General features: G+C 39.1%; 1 protein-coding gene across 4 annotated transcripts in view; it reads left to right on the top strand.

Moving 5' to 3' along the window:
- Positions 1 to 18,502, top strand: part of SPECC1 (sperm antigen with calponin homology and coiled-coil domains 1) — a 76,619-nt gene that overhangs the window by 10,712 nt on the left and 47,405 nt on the right. The window contains exon 1 of one of the 4 annotated variants that reach the window (XM_062592216.1): positions 3,997 to 4,219. The exons of the other annotated variants lie outside the window; for them this stretch is intronic. Within the exon in view, the coding sequence (XP_062448200.1) occupies positions 4,180 to 4,219 (40 nt within the window). The 5' untranslated portion in view covers positions 3,997 to 4,179. Of the gene's footprint in view, positions 1 to 3,996; positions 4,220 to 18,502 lie in introns of those variants that run through there. 4 annotated transcript variants of the gene reach the window in all.

The following is an 18,502-nucleotide window of genomic DNA, read 5'->3' as shown; positions in this document are numbered from 1 at the left end:
TGTTAAAACAATTTGTGAAATAAGAGACCCTTTCCTTCTGCTGTATAGCCCTGAGAATGACTTTTCTGGCACATGTTTACCCCCTGGGATCTGAGCCAGTTAAGAGAATTCAGTGTGTGGTGGGGATACCGAAATGCTAAATCTTAAAGACTGTAATGCCTTGACTCACCAAATTAGTGACAGTTAATTGGCTCAAGCTAACACATATAGGATCCATTACAACTGTAAGCAAACTGTGAAGATCACAAAAGCCTTACTAGGGATACCAAAACAGAAAGGAGAACATGCTTGGATAGCCCTGCAATACTATGAATCTACGATCTCTTGGTCTGTTCGTTTTTCTTTTCAGGCTTCCTTAGTGAAGTAGTTCAGCAAAGTCAGCACAACCTTATAACTACCTGCCTTAGGTTAATTATCAGCTTTCCTTCACCTTGTTTGAAAAGAAATGATCTTTAACACTAATTCTCTAGGCCTAAATGTATCACAGCCAAAATGCCTTGGCAGAGTGCCATTGCGTTTGCACTTAGAGAATGGGAGGGAGGGAAAGAAAGGAACGCAAAGCTGGCCTGGTCTGACAAGTATACGTATTAGGAGAGGGCTTGGTATTCCTTGTGTTAATTTTTTCCGCTGTTTTTTTTTTCGGCAACTTTTGGCTTGCATTAACTTTTAATACTGTAAAGTAAGAGGGGAGGGATTGACAGCCATATTTAAGATGGGTTCCCGGAAGGCTGAATTTTTGTGCCATGAACTTATTTGTGACCTCACCAAGTAACCTCACTGCAAAGATTTAGTTTTTAATGTGGTGAGAAATACTACATGTGCTTTTTCTTCTGGGTTTCAGTGCAGATGTTATAGAATGTTGTGGTGTTTGATGAACTCCTAATTCTCTGGGATCCACTACCGTGCATGATATACATGTCTCTGTAGAATTCTTATCCCTCCTACATTCACTTCATTAAAGCTGTAGCATTAATGGAAGAAGTAGAGCATGGTAGTGAACACTGGTATTGATAGTGTCCACACTTCACCCATTAAGTTTAGTTCAATCTTGGCCAATAAGTATAGCTTCAGAGGAGAAGCTTCTGGTCTAGCCACTGGAGCATCTATAAATTCCTTAGACCTTAGCCTTTTGAAATGACTGTCAGTGACCTGGCCACTAGAAATTTGAGACCATTCTGTGGCATCTGCACCCATTTCCTTTAGACCATGGGTTACAATTTGAACTTCCGAAAGTTGTGCTAATTATTTTGCTGTACTGTGAGACTAGGATGTGAGAAAAGGTTATATCTGGTAAATAAACCCTGTTATTTCAACAGTGACTTGAATGAGATAAATATTTCACACCTTGAGTAATTTTATTTCCCATTCTCATTAAACAGAAAAGGAGTGCTTGTGGGGTTTTTTGGCTGTCCCATAAATGGGGACATAAATGGATACCCACAGGATAGTGGAAAGGAGTGAGTCAGCCCTTACACCTAGAAAGAATCCAGCTAATCTACTTTATGGAGATTAAATTGTTCATTCATTCATTTAATTTTGTAACTTTATTACTGAGAAGGAAGGGGAAATACTGTAAAATGCTCAGATGATAAATGGTTGTCTGAAGATTTAGCAATATGTCTGTCATGGTTGAATAGTACAATTTGTAACCTGTGCACCATGCTGGAAGTTATGCTTACCATATTCTTTTTTCTTTTTTCCTCATGGTTTGAGCTGCAGCTCTCATAAGTGGTAATCTTTGCCTCCATGGCTTCTGCTCAGGCTAGCTGTATTTTAAAACTCACACTTTTCCTTTCATTGTGGGCTTGGCCTAGAAGTCTTTTGTTTAACATCATTATCGTGGAGCCAGAATCTTTCTGACTTGCATTTCATGCCATTGTCAAAAAGAACAGATTTACTCTTCTTGTCACGACTCTTCCAGAGTGCTCAGATTTCAGGTGTCTGCTGTGACTCAGTTATTACATTTCATAATTACTGCAGGCTGCATCCGCCTACTGTACTGGGATCCTTTTCCACTGTTCCCCTTTGTGTTAGAGAAATAGAAAGCAGGTGTTGAAATAATAAATTCTCAGTGTCAGGATTTAACAACCCAAGAGACTGTGTTGGCTAATGAAATCCCTCTGGTGAATCCTGTTGAAGAAAAGCAGAAGTCACTCTGTAGTCTATAATAACAGAAAATCTCTTTGTCTTGAAGATATGTTTCAACACCAGCTTGAGGGGATTTGTTTCTGCACTTTTGCGAAAACTGATTGGCAGGATGAACACCTGATGCAAAACTTAAGAGACTGTGAGATTACTTTTAGAAAAAGAATGCATTATCAATGATCCTTTTATACAGAATGGCTCATTCATTAAGCAAAGCATTTTATACATGGCATATCATAAGACAGAAGTCGACGGGAGTTTTGTTTAATGCCATCCAAATATAGAAAGCTATATGAAAACTTCTAGCATCATCCATAAAGTCGAGAGCAAGAACAATGAAAAATGAAAAACAAAGATTGACAGCTAACTCACCCTGTTATACTGAAGTATTAGAAAAATTTTGTTCCTAACATATTGAATCATCTCTGGATTTCTTTGATTTGAGACAATGGATTTACAACTAACTAGCTTAATTTCTGTACGTTTTATTTTCAATCTTGTTTGAGCCTAAGAAACATGTTAAGGTTTACTGTTTTCTTAATTTTTTTAACCCTTTTGCTGATGTTAAGACTTCACAAAGATTATTTTGTTAATTATCCATGTAATGGAAACTAATCGCTGGAGTCATTAGAGCTCCTTTTTTCCTTGTGTACATCATGACTCTATTAGTGAGGAGTATCTTTATTCCTTCCTCTGAAGGATCGGATATGGCCACTGTCTATGGATAGGCCTGCCACATACAACTCTTTTTGCGCTACAAGTCACAGTCAAAATGTTGATGATACAGATATGGTATATAGGTCATCTTTGTGGTTGTAACTTTTAGATGTAGGGGCTATCAGTTATGTTCTTTTATAGTACTTATGATGGGGAATTTTGGCGATCACTATAATTTTTCAGTAAAAGTAATACACCACATTCTTTGACAAGAAGAATTAGGTTTTAATAGTATTCAGTGTATTCTGTACCTTTTTTTAATAATGTGGCTATAAACCTGCAATGTACTGATTATTTTCAGCACTAGGTGAGGGTAAGAAGATGCTCAAGCTTACCCAGGAATAGCTCCAGAGTATGTCAGAACAAATCTGATACAAAGACTCGACTTTTCAGGAAGGCTCAGGCTCACAATTGTGTTCATGTTTTTAGAAGAGTTCGATCTCCATTTAAGTATCTTAGAAGTATATAACTTTTCAGAAGATGTTGAGCACTTCTCGAATTCTGCTCCTAATTCTTGTGAAAGTTAATTAAGAGTAGTCCTTAACTACACACTTCAGTGAGTCTCTACTCAACAGTGTACTTAAGCCTATGCCTAGGGGTCAGTTTGTATTCCATGGAAGTATGCATAAGGTATTGTGCTGATTACAGCTCAAAATGAATTTTATCTTCTCTGGCAGGTGTTCAGCTGCTCTTGTCTCCACCAAGGGACCCTTTGGCCCTTCTTCATCCACAGTTGTGATTCAGTGCATTTTGTTTTTAAATCTGCTAATGTATTGCATATAAAATTATATCTCTGGCCCTTCATCTCTCTACAGGCATATGTCTTCATTATGCAGGTATGTTGGGGCACTGAAGTCCTACTTTAGTTTCCAAGTTAAGCTCTTATCTGTGTTGGAGCTTCGTTTCTGGCTTTAGGGGAGCTCCATGAAATTGGTGTCTTTGAGCAGCCTGCAGTTTGCTCTTGCTGCCTCTGAGTGGCCTACATTGCACGTTGAGTCACTCTTGCTCTCTCTTTCTCTTCCTTTCTCCCCCTTCCTTTTATTCCAGCAGTCAGGCAGCTAATTAACTGCTCAGGCCGGCCTTCAGTGCATAATATTGTAATGAGGTAGGAGGGAGAGCCACAGCTGCTTCAGCATGAGCAGCAGGCTCTGTTCCTGGTGCCAGGAACTAGGAAGGAGCTGACTTTTTTTCCTTTTTAAGTTGACTGAAGCGTGGACGTTAAAGGCGGATAGAGGCAGATCCGTGCCTGACGCAGAGCATGAGCAGGGCGCGGAGGTGCTAGAAGAGCCTGGGCAAGAGCCGGAGAGTGTGCCGAAGATGGGCAACCAGCCTGGACGAGTGGAGGAGCACGACCAAGGTCTGTACGGTCTGTAAGGCTGTCTGGCCAGCCCCATGCGAAATGTCGGGGCTGCTTTCTGCAGCTTTCTGGGCTTTCACTGCAGGAGATGGGGTTTTGTTCTCAGGGGTTTCACTGCAGTGTCCTACTGAGAGGAAATAGAGGCTGTTGTCATAGATAATGCGGATGTTTTTGAGCCTGCTAGTGAAATTACGGCTGTTTACCTTGTGACTTGTAAATGCTGTTCATTACTGTTCCATATCTGAGATCACAGCACTGTTCTTAGGGAAGCTTTTCTGAAAGAAATCCTTTGCTCTTTGGAACAGAACGCCTACAAGGGGAGGGGGGCCTTGAATGCCTGACATGTTATTCTACATAGTCTGCGTGATGCAGCTAGAAAGTTGTAAAGCTTACTTAGTGATGTACAACTTGTTAGGATCTGCTGCTTTGAGCGTAAGCTTCTGCCATTGTTTGTGGCCTGAGGCCTGAAATTTTCCAGGCCCTAGAATTTAAAATGATGCCTTTGTGGAAGGTCTTCTCACCATTGTCCTTTCAGAAGTGCAGTGCTTTGCATGTTAATCAGTAGCAGATTTTATAGAAAGCAAAGAACTTGTATCAGGTGTATCTAATTCCTCTTGTGTCGAATGTCTATGCTGTACATTAGAAAAGAGTAGTAATTTGTTCCTGATGTCGCATTATAGTTTTGGCTGTGCTTTGATTCATTTTGCTTGTTTCTTTGATGCTGATTGAGTCAAAATCAGTGGGCCTACTGATTTATGCTGTTTATTAGTTTCTGTTCGAGCTTAAAACCCTCTAATGTGCACAAAGCTAGAATACAGCTGCATTTCCTGGCACTCTGTTTCTTATTGTTGCCCTGGGAATTTCATTCACAAATTTATATTCATGTTATTAATGGGTGATCATCTTACAACTTCAGATAACTGTTGTTTTAAAAGCAGATACATATACCTGATGTATTGTGAGGAAAAGCAAGGGGCAGACAACACTTCATTGCTACCATAGGATCTCTCACAATAGATTTGCCACTGAGTGCTGGAACAGCAGTTAGGTGTAGTGGAGAACTCTCTAGCAGTATGTTAATCAGCCATCTAATGAAGAACACAAAAGCTGCCAGTAGCCAGTCACCAGAAGAAATGCTGCCCTAAGGGAATGTTAAACTTTAGGCTGAAATGTATGGCTGCCTACCATCCCCGACCCTGAATTCATCCCACTGCAAGCTATAGAAGGCTTGCTGAAACTAAACACGTGTTACTGTCATTTGAGGAGGGATAAAACTGATGATAAAAAACTAAGGGAGAGATGTATAATGGCATGGGGAAGTATGCTGCTAACTTCTATCAGAAATTGAGGAAACCGACTGTGATTTTCAGGGCCAGTGCTGGCATTTGACCAGCATGTAACTATTAACATAAATGATAAATGAATGTCCAGATCCTCTGATTGTTTTGAAAATTTCTTTCATCCTTTATTTTCTCTTGTCCTGTAATTTATTTAATCTTTTTATTTAAGGGGGGAGGGTTATACTTCTGTTGCACCTGAACAATTTTAAAACTCTTTTCAGCCTTTAAGTCTATACTAAGTCTTGTTTTAATATATCCTCAATGTTCATAAGATAAGAATTTAACTGAAAAACACACAGTTTTTTTTTTTTTTTTTTTTTTGAACTACATGGTCAAAACTTGGTTTTAATCATAGACAAAGCTGCAATAACATGACTGTTGACAGAATAAATTCTGTCAATATATTTCATGTTGTGTGTGAGAGCTCAGGATTTGGAAGTTGGAGTATAATGCAAATTTTGCTTCAGATGTCTTTACATTGATTTTGACAATTAGGATGCAAAAATTTGTTTTTCACCTTAGCATGTGATATGCGGAAGTGTATGTGTTTGGCTTTGTTTCTGCTTGGATGAACTTGATTCTGTTCTCATTCAGGAACACATAAATCTTGAATAACTGTGGTACTCCAGATTTGATCCTTTTGGAATAGCCTCCCCTTCCTTCCCCAGAATAGGCCTCCTTATTGAACTATGCTAGTTCGTGCTGCAGCTTTAACTACAGGTAATCAAATCTTGACCTCTGTTTCCCTGATCATGATATCCAGGGTTTTCTTGTTTGTTGTTCTTGCTTTCTTTTCAGGACATTTTACAAACACTGAGTGATCCATTTGTGATTTTTTTTTCTTTCTTAAATTACCATCTCAGTGTACAAGGGGACAGATTTTTAAAAATCTGTTCCTTCTGTTGGTATTGCTGGACACCAATGTTTTTAAAATATGACTTGAAATGCCTCCATTTTGAGGTATGTTATAACTCAGAATAAAATACTGATTTCCATGTGTTTAATAAGAGAATAGGATGTACTTTGTCCAGTTTTCCTGTTGAGTGAAAATAGGAATAAGCTGTAGCCAAGGACATGGGGGTGCATAGCTTTTGGCTAACATGGTTACAGTTCTACCACAAAGACATCTTTTAGTTTCAAAACTGTAAATAAAATAATACAGGCTCCAGCAACAACATTTTTAGAGCCTGGCAGTCCTCATGCGTGATGCTGACTATACAGCTAGCAATCAAGTTTCAGGACACAAAGGTATGACTGGGGTAACCTCAAGTTCTGGGTGGGCTACTCAGTGCTCAAGGAACAAGAGGGGAATCACTGACCCCAAACTGAACAGTTTGCAGCTGACTAGTTCGTGTAGGGGAATCTGAAAGAAACTTCAGCTAGCTGAGGACAGGATTGTGGAGAGGTGAAGAAGAAGCAAAGGAAAGCATCCTAAGTGGGTGTGTTACTTATAAAGTAATCTGCTGCTGGTCTCTAATGGGAATGTTTTGTTCAGGATATTCACAGGACTGTGTAATAGCCCAGGATCATCTCTTTTTAGATTACTGTACATACTTGAAGGACGTAGGAGTGTCTAGAAAGGAGTCAAGGAGAATACTTGTAAGTGTTAGATCCTACAAGCTTTTCTTGACTTACAATTCACAACTTACTTCAAACCATTTTTACAATCATTTGTAAGAACTTCTGCTTTGTGGTATGTGACCCAAGACAGTTTGCATCATCTGTTTGCCAGACTTTCTACCTGCAAAGTGAGTAAGTGGTCACTCTTCCTGCTATACCTGGAAGTTCTGAATATTCTTATTCATAAAGCATCTGAAAGTTTTAGAATGAAAACACCCGTAAAAACGTTAAGAAAAAGATATAAAACAGTAGTGAATACTTCTGCACTTCATCAGTAGAGCTAGTTTTCTAGTTCTAATACTGGCTGCTCCAAGCTGAAGGAACCATTAGTATGTATGAATGTAGGCCAGAACACCTGTGAAATAACTGGAACATTTCATGGGAGTTGTATGGAAGAATAATGTATTATCCAGTGCAAAAAGTATTTAGTGAAAGAAGTCTTTCGAACATTTCGTTTGTATTGGAAACATGTTGGGAGACAGCTTGTATTTCTGAACAGGAGTGCTAAGTTTCTTTGACACTGGTTGACACGGTGATTGTGGAGTTCTGTTTATCCTCTAAACATCTGCAGGTGACATGATGATTAATATTATTGGGAAGAGATGGAAAAATGACTCAAAACATACAAAAACTGTCTTGAAAGAAGCAGTTGAATGGGAAATGTTAACTTTTCCAGTTGGAACAAGGTGACTAGTGGGGTTATCCAAGGGTTATACTTTTTTGGGGACTGTGCTTATTTGTAAAACATGCTTACATGGCTTAGATGCGAATATCAAATGTCAGTGCATACACTAAGCCAGGATTGATCTGTTTTCTCATGTCTGTTTTGTCCTGGCCTAGGGGTGGCTTCACTTTATGTTTGAGGAAGGGATTATTCTGCATAAAGTATATAATTTGTAAAATATATGGAGCCTTTCAAGATAAAAGGTATTTTAGAAATATGCTATTGCTAGTGATTTGTGATTTCTCGTGCGTGTATTCAGGTTTTTCTGAGCGGTCCTGCTAGTCTGTCATCTGCTTCTCTCCCTTTTACCTTTTCTTAAACATGGGAGCCATTCATTTTACCTCTGTTATGTCTCAGCACATCATTTCTGCCAAGCAAGAGCTCAAGAAAACAGATGAGTTTAATGACGGTGGAGGGGGAAGGGAGGAAGGAGAGAGGGGCCAGCTAAGCTAATGAATCACATAGCAGCTTGCATGGAAATACCGACATCAAGCCATGTCCTCTTCGAGCTCAGGCAGCAAGCTGTAAAGCTTTTGTTCCCAGTGGAGACAGCAAACCGCAATTTGCTCTTCAGTGGATAGTTTAATTCCTTAGTCACCTCTTCCTCCCACAAGTCTTTCTTACATGGTCGTTTCACAGACGCTTCCATTCTTTAGATTAGTTGCACACTGCTGATTAAACTGGTATTGAAGAAGTTTATTTTCCCCTGGAGAGTAATTTTTACGTGTCTTAAGCCTCTATTCCAAGACCAGTTAGGGCCAGCTCTGTTGATTAGTCTTGTGATGTGACTCGACTGTACTGAAATTATTAAATCATTTCACAAATACTGACAAACAAATGGCAGTAGTCTTTTCTGCTTTGTAGGCCAGCAAAATGACTACAGCCAAGAGACTATGTCACAATTTGGAACGGCCTCTTAGAGGAATTTAGTCATGTGTATGACTAACTAGCTGCCTCTGAAATTATCTGTTTGAGGCCAGAGAGTTAAGTGATAATCTGAGGTCCTCTGATTCAGAGCTGAGAGACCACTGAATGCTAAATTAATGGAAGAGATGAAAAGCTCCACTGTATGGAGGCAAGGACCTTTACAATGCTTTCAGCATTGGCTGGGAGGATGTGCTGAGTGAGAGTATTTTGTGAGCAAGACCAACACTTTTACAAGAAAACCTTTTAGGGCATACCAGGCAGCAGGATGTGGTTTATATATTTTGTTTTGTGTTAAGATTGTTGTGTTGCTGAAAATTAAAACCATTCTTGGATGAAAGCAGTGAGCTGCTGCCACAATTGGGAATAAATATTTAAGGGAATAAGGGAAACCTTATTTGACAGATTGGTCAGCTAGAGTTTATCCTATGGTTAGAGCTCTGCAGCCTACTTCTGCCCCAGTGTTGGTGATGTTTGAGTATCTATGAATAGTAGATCTACTAAAGTAGTAAATGTAAAAGCTAATTTTCTTGGTGCTTGTTTTATTAGTTTAGTAGATGTGCTGCAGTTGGCTTGACAGTGACAATGTGATAAGGAAACAGCCAGTGGGTGGTTGTGACTTGTGTGTGTGTGTGTGTGTGTGTGTTAGCACTGACACAATATTAAATGACTCAACTTGGGGAAAAGGGTAAAGGGAGGAGAGAATATACTGGCCTTGGGAAAAAGGCAAAGCTTACTTTTTTTGTTTGGGTTATATTTGGCTCCTCAAGATCTTAAAGTTACAAAACTAGCCATAGAAGTTTGAGCAAGGATTGTATTTTGGTCTTCCTACTGAAACTTTTCAGAGTACTGCAGGTATTCACCAGTTTGGTCAGAAGCAGTCCTGCTTTTTGGAGCTTCTACTTTTATTTCAATAAAAATTTTTTTGTTCTTTTTTCTCTTTTCAATTCTTCCTCTAGTTTACCAATTTACTCTTCATAAAATATCCCAATGTGATGTAGCTTCCAGAACTGTGCAAACCTGTCAGACTAAGGCAAAGTACCTCTTTAATTTCATTGGCACTGCGTCTGCATGAGGAGGACCTAATTTTTTTTTTTGTACAATTCTCACAGACTGCCACTACAGATTGATAGATCTTTGGTACTTTCTTAATTTTTTTCATAGTTTTCCCTGCTATATTTTGAAACAGATTTGAGCATTGTGATTAAATATTGTAAAAGCCTGAAGATCTCCGATAATAGACCGGTAGATTTTCCATGCATTGGCAGTTTTTCTTCCCATAATCCAGAGTAGACTTCTGTACTCAATTCTCTGTTGAAGTGTTCCAACTAATATTTTTCATGGGGTGATAGTGTTTTGCCGAGAGCATTATTAGATTTGGATTCTATGTTGTAGAGCAGAGTCCTCTGTCCTTATATGATCTGTGCCTATCAGTCAATTCTCTCAGTCTATAACATTACAGCAGAACAGTGGTTTTCTGCCCTTTTAGTCAGCCTGCGTAGCACACAGCTACTAAGCTGGATATTTTATCAGGAACGAAAACTCTTGGAGACAAATTTGATTTTGATCATTGGAAAAATATACCCTTGGGAAAATGTAAGGCTAACATGAAACAAGAACATATATTAGTCCATTCGTTACAAACATGTTAGAACTGAACAGTTCTTGTGTTTTACATTGAATTTGTTCATATATTAGGAACTAACAAATATGCCCATGTCCTGTGAGGAGAGTTCATGTTTCATGCTCTTTCATATTCCTGTGCTTGTGAATGTTTAGGTGCTAACTGTTTTACAGCATCCATGAAGATAGGCATTACTGAAGCAAGTAAAAATTCTATCAATTGCTCCAGTGAAGTCATGTTTATTTATGTATGGAAAAGTGCTTCTTTAGGAATAGCATGCAGTTATAGTTTTGACATGTTGTGCTTTTCTGTCCTCCTTCACTGAAATGTAGTATATTTGCAGTGTACTGCAGTATACGTAGTTGAAATGTAGTATATATGTACCCTTCTTTTTGCCTTACTTTGCCATGGACAAGTGAACGTTATTCAAGAAGATTGCTTTACTTTGCAACTGGCAATGAGCTAGTAGTTGTACACATCATTTGATGAATGGTAGTTAGTTGTGTTTTAACAAGTTGATTGCTTTCCATGATCTGTTCCATTTCTAAACCAAGATGATATCAAGATGTTACCAAGATAGTAACAAAGGTTACTTAGGGGAAAAAAAAAAGCCCAAAAGACAGAGAGACAAAGTGCATGTTACGATCTTTGAGAACACTGCCTTTGTATATAGCTTCTGCCTTGGGACTTTGCCATGGGATTCTTGAATTTAGTAGAATTAACTGTAAGGCCATGTGATCTCTTTACAACCTTTTAATTTTGAACTATTTAGCTTTTACCTGTGCAAGCCCCATGAAGCCATTAGATCTGTACAAAAGCATCTTAATAGATAGCTATGTTGATAGGAGTGTATAAAGCAAGTGTGAACACACCAAGACATTGCTTTTGAAATGCCATAGTGGAGAATGTAAAACTTGAAATTTTTTTTCCTGACCATCACCATATGAATTGTCTCCTGTCCAGCTGACTGGAGAAATCCCCTGCCATACTAAGGATAAAAAGCTTTTTAATTAATATGAACAAAGAAAAATACAGGTGATTTCTTCCCTGCATCTGGAGGAATTTCTTCTGTATTTTTCACACCCTAAAGTCTTGTCCATTTTGGCATTGCAGCATTTACACTGAAGATGTAAAAATTCTTGTACTGCCATATAATTATGCCTCATGTAATCACTTCTGTAGTAGCTGTTTCTATAAGGGTGTGCATAATGATAAATCTGTTGGCAGTAAGCTTGTTCCCTGCAAGACAGCAAAGAGAAAGACTTTTGAAAGTATATCCTAATATTTACTCTCATAGGCAAAAATGCATATGATTCCTGAAATAAAGCAGAGGCAATTCCCTGTGCTTGCACAGAACAGGACTTGCTCAGCAATAAGCTCTGTTAGTCACAACTAATAGCTGGGAAATGGAGATGAGACTGAAAGTTTCCATCAGCACCTGTCATTGCAGGGACTAGAATCCTCTTTCTGGAGAAAGAGCTCACGGCACCAGCTTGCCAAGTGCGATAGCCCTGGTGTTTGCCTATCTGTGGCATAAAAAATGGTTGCTAAATTGCAGCCTACAGAGCAAAAAGTGACTGTTTACCTTTCCTAGAGGAAATAGTCAAAACCCCCCCTTTTTTTTTGGGGGGGGGGGGGGGGGCAAAAACATTAAAAATTACATGACTCAGAATTACATCTTAGTCTTGTTCCCCAAAACACACTGTCAGCAATAATGCTGGTATTTAAATACTGGAAGAGGTAAGGCAGCAGTGTCATATCCATCTCCACTTGCAAACATGATCCCTTGGAGGGAAAGAGTGCTCCAAAAATTGGTATAATTTACTTAAATCTTTAAAGTGAAGGGTTTTAAATCTTGATATAATGGGAGGCTTTGTGTAGACAGCGTATTCTTGGCTGGCTAAGGCAAGGTGCAGAGATATTTCATGTTATATTTGCAGGCCTCATAAAACAAAGCCTGAACAAAAGCTCAGGCTTCTTCTGAACAAAAGCTGGCGATTAGGAGGTGTCTGAAGGGAAGAGAGGGTGTTCTTTGGGGTGCTCAGGATGTAGCCACAGTCCTCATCTTCTAGATGTTAAGAAATGCTGCTTGCATAAAACATCGTTGAGTTTGAAGAATAGACTGATCATGTTAGAAATTGCTCTGTGCCTCTTCCACACAGCTTCTTTGAGGCTGCTTGACTGTGGAAATTTTTTTGACTGATCTTTTAATTAAAAGCTTTATTTTTTATCTACACAAGGTTGTTGAAGCTCTTCCTGCTTTGAAGTGGGCAGCTTTCTTACAGATAAACATCTCATTATGCTATGAGATTTCTTCCTCTCTCTTTCTGTCTCATTCCTTGATGCGTCTCATCCTGTGTTGATACAGTTTTAGTGATTTCAGTCCCGCTCCCAGTGTCAGCTATTCATGACAGCACTAGCTGGCTCCCTTGTTGCCATCCTTGACAGAGCTAAAGCTCCAGATGAGCTGTGGAAACTAAATTGCAGTCCTGTCCCCATCCCCTCACTGAGGTAGCCTGGAAACTACAGTAAAAATGAGTTTATTTTGTGGTCATCACATATTAGTAAACAAAAGGCAGTTGTAATACCCCTGCAATGCGTGCTGGTATTTAGCATTAAGCAAACAATATTAACACCCCCCCCCCCCGATCCTCTGGCTTTTAAGTACTGCTCTCTGTTTTAGGGGAGGATGTTTCCATTTCTGATCCAATTTTTTCCACTCTTCCTGGATTAGCAGAGTTTGAGAATTGATGAGGAAAGAAATTATTTTGGCTCAGTCAGCCATGGCCTTTTGGCCAAGTGTGGGGCAGCATTCCTAAACTGGAGGGTTCAGGTCATGGTTTCCTAGCAGAAAGCTTTCGACAGCAGTGCTGTCTAAAGCTGTTCTCCGCTGCTCCGTTCCTTTGCTGCGGCTTGCTGTGCTCTCAGTGGTACAAGCACAAGTGTTTACGGGCAGGACAATAAATTAGATCAGGATCTGCCTTTAACAAAAATGTGAAGGGAAAGACATGCAGATATTCTTATAGCCAGATCAGTTCCCTCATTCAATTCACGGCATGGCCTGACCTCATGAATGTTTAAATAATCTAGTAGTCTTTTAATCATGAAAATCAAGCTTTTCTTGTTTAAGATTGCTGTTTGGTTACCCTTTGCGCTTATAGATGCGACGTCAGATAGATTTTGGTAACTTAGAGGAGTGATCCATGATATCTGACTCATCTGGAAGGAGCAGGATTGTTTTCACTTCTCTCTCCGTTTAGATTCTTGGCCCAGGAAGTTTTAGGTGACTGTTCTGTGTTAATATTAGTCTGGCAGCAGATCAGCTATTGTTGATTGCTGATTAATGTTCATTTGTGACAGCCACCATATATGCACTGTGCATGGAGGAATGTTCTCACTTACTACTTTGTGATGACCATTATTAACTCAATTTACACAGTGAGATGTGGGGAGGGACGTATTTATTTCCTATATTCCTTGAAGCACTCGGGGCTGGTATTCTGTCTAGTACTTGTCTATATAACTGTATTTTCCAGAAGGAGGAGTATTGCTATTGTCTCAACATTGTTAAATGTAATAACCCATGAATAACAAACTTCTGGGCTAGATAACTTGGGAAACAGTTTTCTGAGCCAGAGAGAATTATCTACTTGCCAGTAAGCTAGAATCCAGGAAAATACTGAAATTCTTACTGCAGCTAACATTCATTTATCTCAAAAACATCTTAGTACAGCCTTACCTCAGAGCAAATCCACTGTTTTATTCTGAACAGCACCTCCCTAGGGGAGTGCTAGTAAACTTCATATGCATCCCCCAAAGCAATTGCTAACCTTTTTCTGGGCAGCAGAAGCCTCAGTACTAGAGGCAAGTATAAAAACAAAGGAGATCCCTAAGTCACTGACCAGACCAAACTAAAAATCTTCCGTTTCTTTGAAATATCAGAGGTTTTGTTTCCATTCGCTGAAAAAAATCAAATTTAGGAATTCTTTTCTCATTTATTTTTCTTAAATTATTCTGATTTAAAAGAAATCAGAAAAGTAGTTGGCTGAACATTAATTTTGCTGTAGGTATAAGAAAATCATACATGATCTCATTTCATTTTGACAGCTGCATAGGTAGGAAGTGTTCTGGAACAAAGAAATAAAATCAGTAAGTGTCCCAGCATGCAGAAATCCCTGTATTATTGGCATGCTAATATCACATTGATCAGATTGATTTGGGGATAATAGTGCATATAGAAAATTTTTTTTTCCTTTTCTTTCTTTTTTTTTTTCTTTTTTTTTTTTTTTTTGAGCGAGTCAAGGGGTATATTTAGCAGTTGACTAAAGTTTTTGGCAGACCCACCAGTATTAACAGTTCCAAAAAAAGTAGGCCTGAGTTTACCAGGGGACATGCCAGTGAACATATGATATGGAGATTTTCTGAACATTTGCTAGACAATTTGCTTGGGATTTCTTGATGTTTGTTATGCCAGGTTGCTGAGTGCTCTAGAAGTCTAAAGCAGTGTAATGCTAGATTGCAATTACAGTTGTAAGAAGTATTCAGAAGTATCCAGTGAACACTGGCATGAGCAGATCTACTGAGATTCACAATGAGACTTGGTGAATAGATTTTGATCAGATCTTGTGTCATTTACCCTCTAAATGAGACCTTGTTTGCACTATGATAGTACTGAGTTGTGACAATGTGAACTTGTGCTTCAGTTCTTGCTATGGCTGCATTAACAGGTTGAATCACCATATCGTCAGAAGAGCTGATCTTGTTTTTCTATTCCCATTTTTATGCTTCTTTTGAAGAGTTAAATATATATGGCTTTCCACGTCAGAAGGGGCAAGTTGGCAGAACTGTTATCAGGGTGAATCCAGCAAGTTGAAAATAAAATGTTTGTGATCTTTAAGCAGTTCCTTAGTTGTGGAGCAGAGCTTGCTTGGGTACTTTCCTTTATAAAAGCACTGTGTAACAGCAAGTGAAGGGAACAGTGTAAATATGGCCTTTGGGGGGATTCTGTTTAAGAGCACTGGACAGTGCGTTATGGAGGTTAAAATTTTAGCATCTAAAACAATCAAACTAAATGGAAATGCTTCAAATGCAAGGTCACCTCTCCTATTGGACTGCATTCCTGCCATAGGAGAGTCTCTTCTAGTGGCCACCCTTCAAAAGAATGTCCTACAAGTAGACATAAGCGGATTAAATTGATGACAAATACTCTTGTCATGATTTAGTCTTTGAGTACCAGAGTAGCAGTTTTTCCCATGTCCGTCTTGCCTGCTGGATTTCTAGACTCATCTCTCGCAACTAAACCAAAAAATAAGTAAACCTCAGCTTTAATGTCAGAAGTCTCTGTAGTGCTAAATCAGGAATTACTCAGATCAAGGTGCTTATTTTGCTGCTTTTCCTTTGGAACCTCTAGTAGCTTAACTTTTCAAACACAGGGATCTGCTGTTTCTTAATGCATTATATTATTTTTATTTCTCTTTCTTTGGTCTCGCATACTTTTCCTCTGTTTCAAGTACCTGAGTTGCTTACCTACACTGTCAATTATCATTATGTAGATCAACCTCCTTGGGTTAAGTTGTCTTGCTTTTTCCTCCTCTTGCATATTGTACCTGTTAGGGGAATGTAGTCAGGCAGGCCAGACAGTCCAACAGGCCATTAAAATTCTTCAGAAAACAGAGTTCATATTATAATTACTTTTACTTTTTTTTTTTTTTTTTAGTATATATAGTTTCCATGTCTGCTAAGTGAGTGGAAGGCCTTATTTGAACAGATGGTCCTATATACTTAATATTAGATTATCTAAAACACCTGTAAGTTGTTGTTATTGTCACTTTTGTTTCTTTATCCCTTTAGAACTATTTTGGGGGAGGGGAGGGTGGCAGGGAGGCATAAAACAGTGAAATAACTAGTATGTTACCAATGTTGGAGCTGGGATGAAGGAGATGTGCCAGACAGTCCTAGAGCAGCAGATAATCATGATAGTACAAACTTGTCTGCAGGCAACAGTTTGCCTTTTTGAAGCTTATAATGGCTTTAACATTGCAGAGTGTTACGAGTAGTTTTATTTCACGTTATTCTGCCCTTGCAATTCAAATAACGTAGCCATTGTTTAAAAAAATGCTATCCAAGATGTGTCTATCTTCATGTTTTAGTCTTACATGACTGAAATGCTTTTTGAAATGAATTAGTGATTAGTTTGCCACTACTCTCCCTTGCCCTCTTAGCACAGTAACTGTATTACCCATCCTTCATTGATTTTATCTTTGAACAGCATTTCTACGTGTTCCACTGTGGGAGTGAGGGAACTGTGTTTTTTCCATTCCATAGTCCATTCCCTTCTAGCTGAAGTAGATGCCTCTGTGGGAACTAATATGACAAGTATTGAGCTTAGATCAAATACAGATCAGAGGCATTATGTGGAAAAACTCGAGAGCAATCCTGAACCTCCTTTCTAGGAAAGCATTGTAGCCTTGCTGAGAATAGGATTTAAATGACTAAAGATCATCATAAGGGGCCAACTTTTATCTCATTAAAGTCCTGCTTTGTTTCTGACACGAGCTGAAAGGCAGTGAATATCCCCTGGCAGAAAGTGTTGCAAACAATAAAACTGCACAGCACGCCATGAGCCAGGAGCTTCTGTGTCCTAGTCCTTACTCACTTACTGTGTGACCTTGGGTAAGGCATTTCATTTCTCTGTGCTTCCCTATCCTGTAAACTAGAGTTAACAATTGTCTATTGTCTCCAGTCAAAGGATTTTAAAATTATGTAGTTAATTTTAGAGCACTGGGAAAATTAAAAGTACTATATACATGCTGAAGTTTGATTCCATGCACTGGCATAGTATGGCAGATATTAAAAATTAAGGAATTCTCACCGGGTCCAAAAGTGCTTGAGGTCTGACAGTGAGGTGATGATGAGGTGAGCTCAGTTTGAGCAAGAAAGATTTTCAGGAAACAATTTCCAAATCCAAAGTGGTGGAACACAACCTGAGCTTGTTGGCAGACTGGATGGGGTGCTGGGGAATGGCAGGTTAGGTATGAAAAAGAACAAGAAATATGTTGAAGTGAGGTGAAAAAAGAGCTTGAGCTTGGATACACAGGGCAGTGGGAAGGAGACTGTGGTTGAACAGAGCAAGAGAATAGTTAAGGTAGTGGGCAGGGTAGACAAACAGGGAATCCAGGAATGAGGTGCTGTAGCATCATTTTGACCAAACAGAAAGGTATTTTATGGTTTGGATTTGTTTTCTGAAATATCTCCCTTGAGATGCAGATGATTGTTTTTATGCTCTCTGGTCAAAACAACAAGCACTTTCTAGGAAGTGAAGTTCTGTCTGATTCCAGCCACTTGGAACAACAGCATTAGTCACCCCTCAGTTGGGTTCTGCAGCTTGGCAGACACACTCCTGTCTGGAGTCTCCCTTAGACCTTAAGCTGTGGGGGGTGCAGAGCTAATCGGGTCACCAGGGTGACCATACATCCCTAAATTCGGTTGTCTCATAGAAGGTGCCTCAGGCTGTGTGACTGGCCGGTCCATTTATGACTGCCACGCTGCTTGATTTCAAGGGCATTCAAGGGGGGAGTTGCCCATAAAATACTTTCTTTTAGTGCTGATTCTTGCGTGATGGTTTGGTAGTTTGTGATTAACATGCATATGCTTTAAGAATTATTTCTTTCCTGGGTTCTCTCTCTTTGGCTTTTTAGTATTGCAGGACACTTTGTTTTGGAAGATGGAGAGAGGAATATACATAAACATGTACATATCATGAAAAAAACAGTTTGGTTAATGGTGCTTGATGGATGGCAAATGCTCTGTGATTTGTGACAGAACAAATCACCAGAGTGTGGTCTTAACAAAACACATGGGACAGGTTGAATAAGTTTGGAGCCTACCACTAGCTGGCAGGCTTGTGAAGTACAGATAATCCCAGTTAAATAAGCTTAATAGTTTATCTGTATGTATAGATCTTCCATTATTTGTGATTCTGTTGCATTTGTCATCTGGTGGCAATTAAAAGCACACTGTATTGTACCAAAACTGCCACATCTGCCTCAGGA

Source organism: Rhea pennata, chromosome 20, assembly GCF_028389875.1.
Source record: "Rhea pennata isolate bPtePen1 chromosome 20, bPtePen1.pri, whole genome shotgun sequence".
NCBI lineage: Eukaryota > Metazoa > Chordata > Aves > Rheiformes > Rheidae > Rhea > Rhea pennata.
Note: the sequence above shows the minus strand (reverse complement) of the source record. Positions and strands in the feature narration are given on the sequence as shown.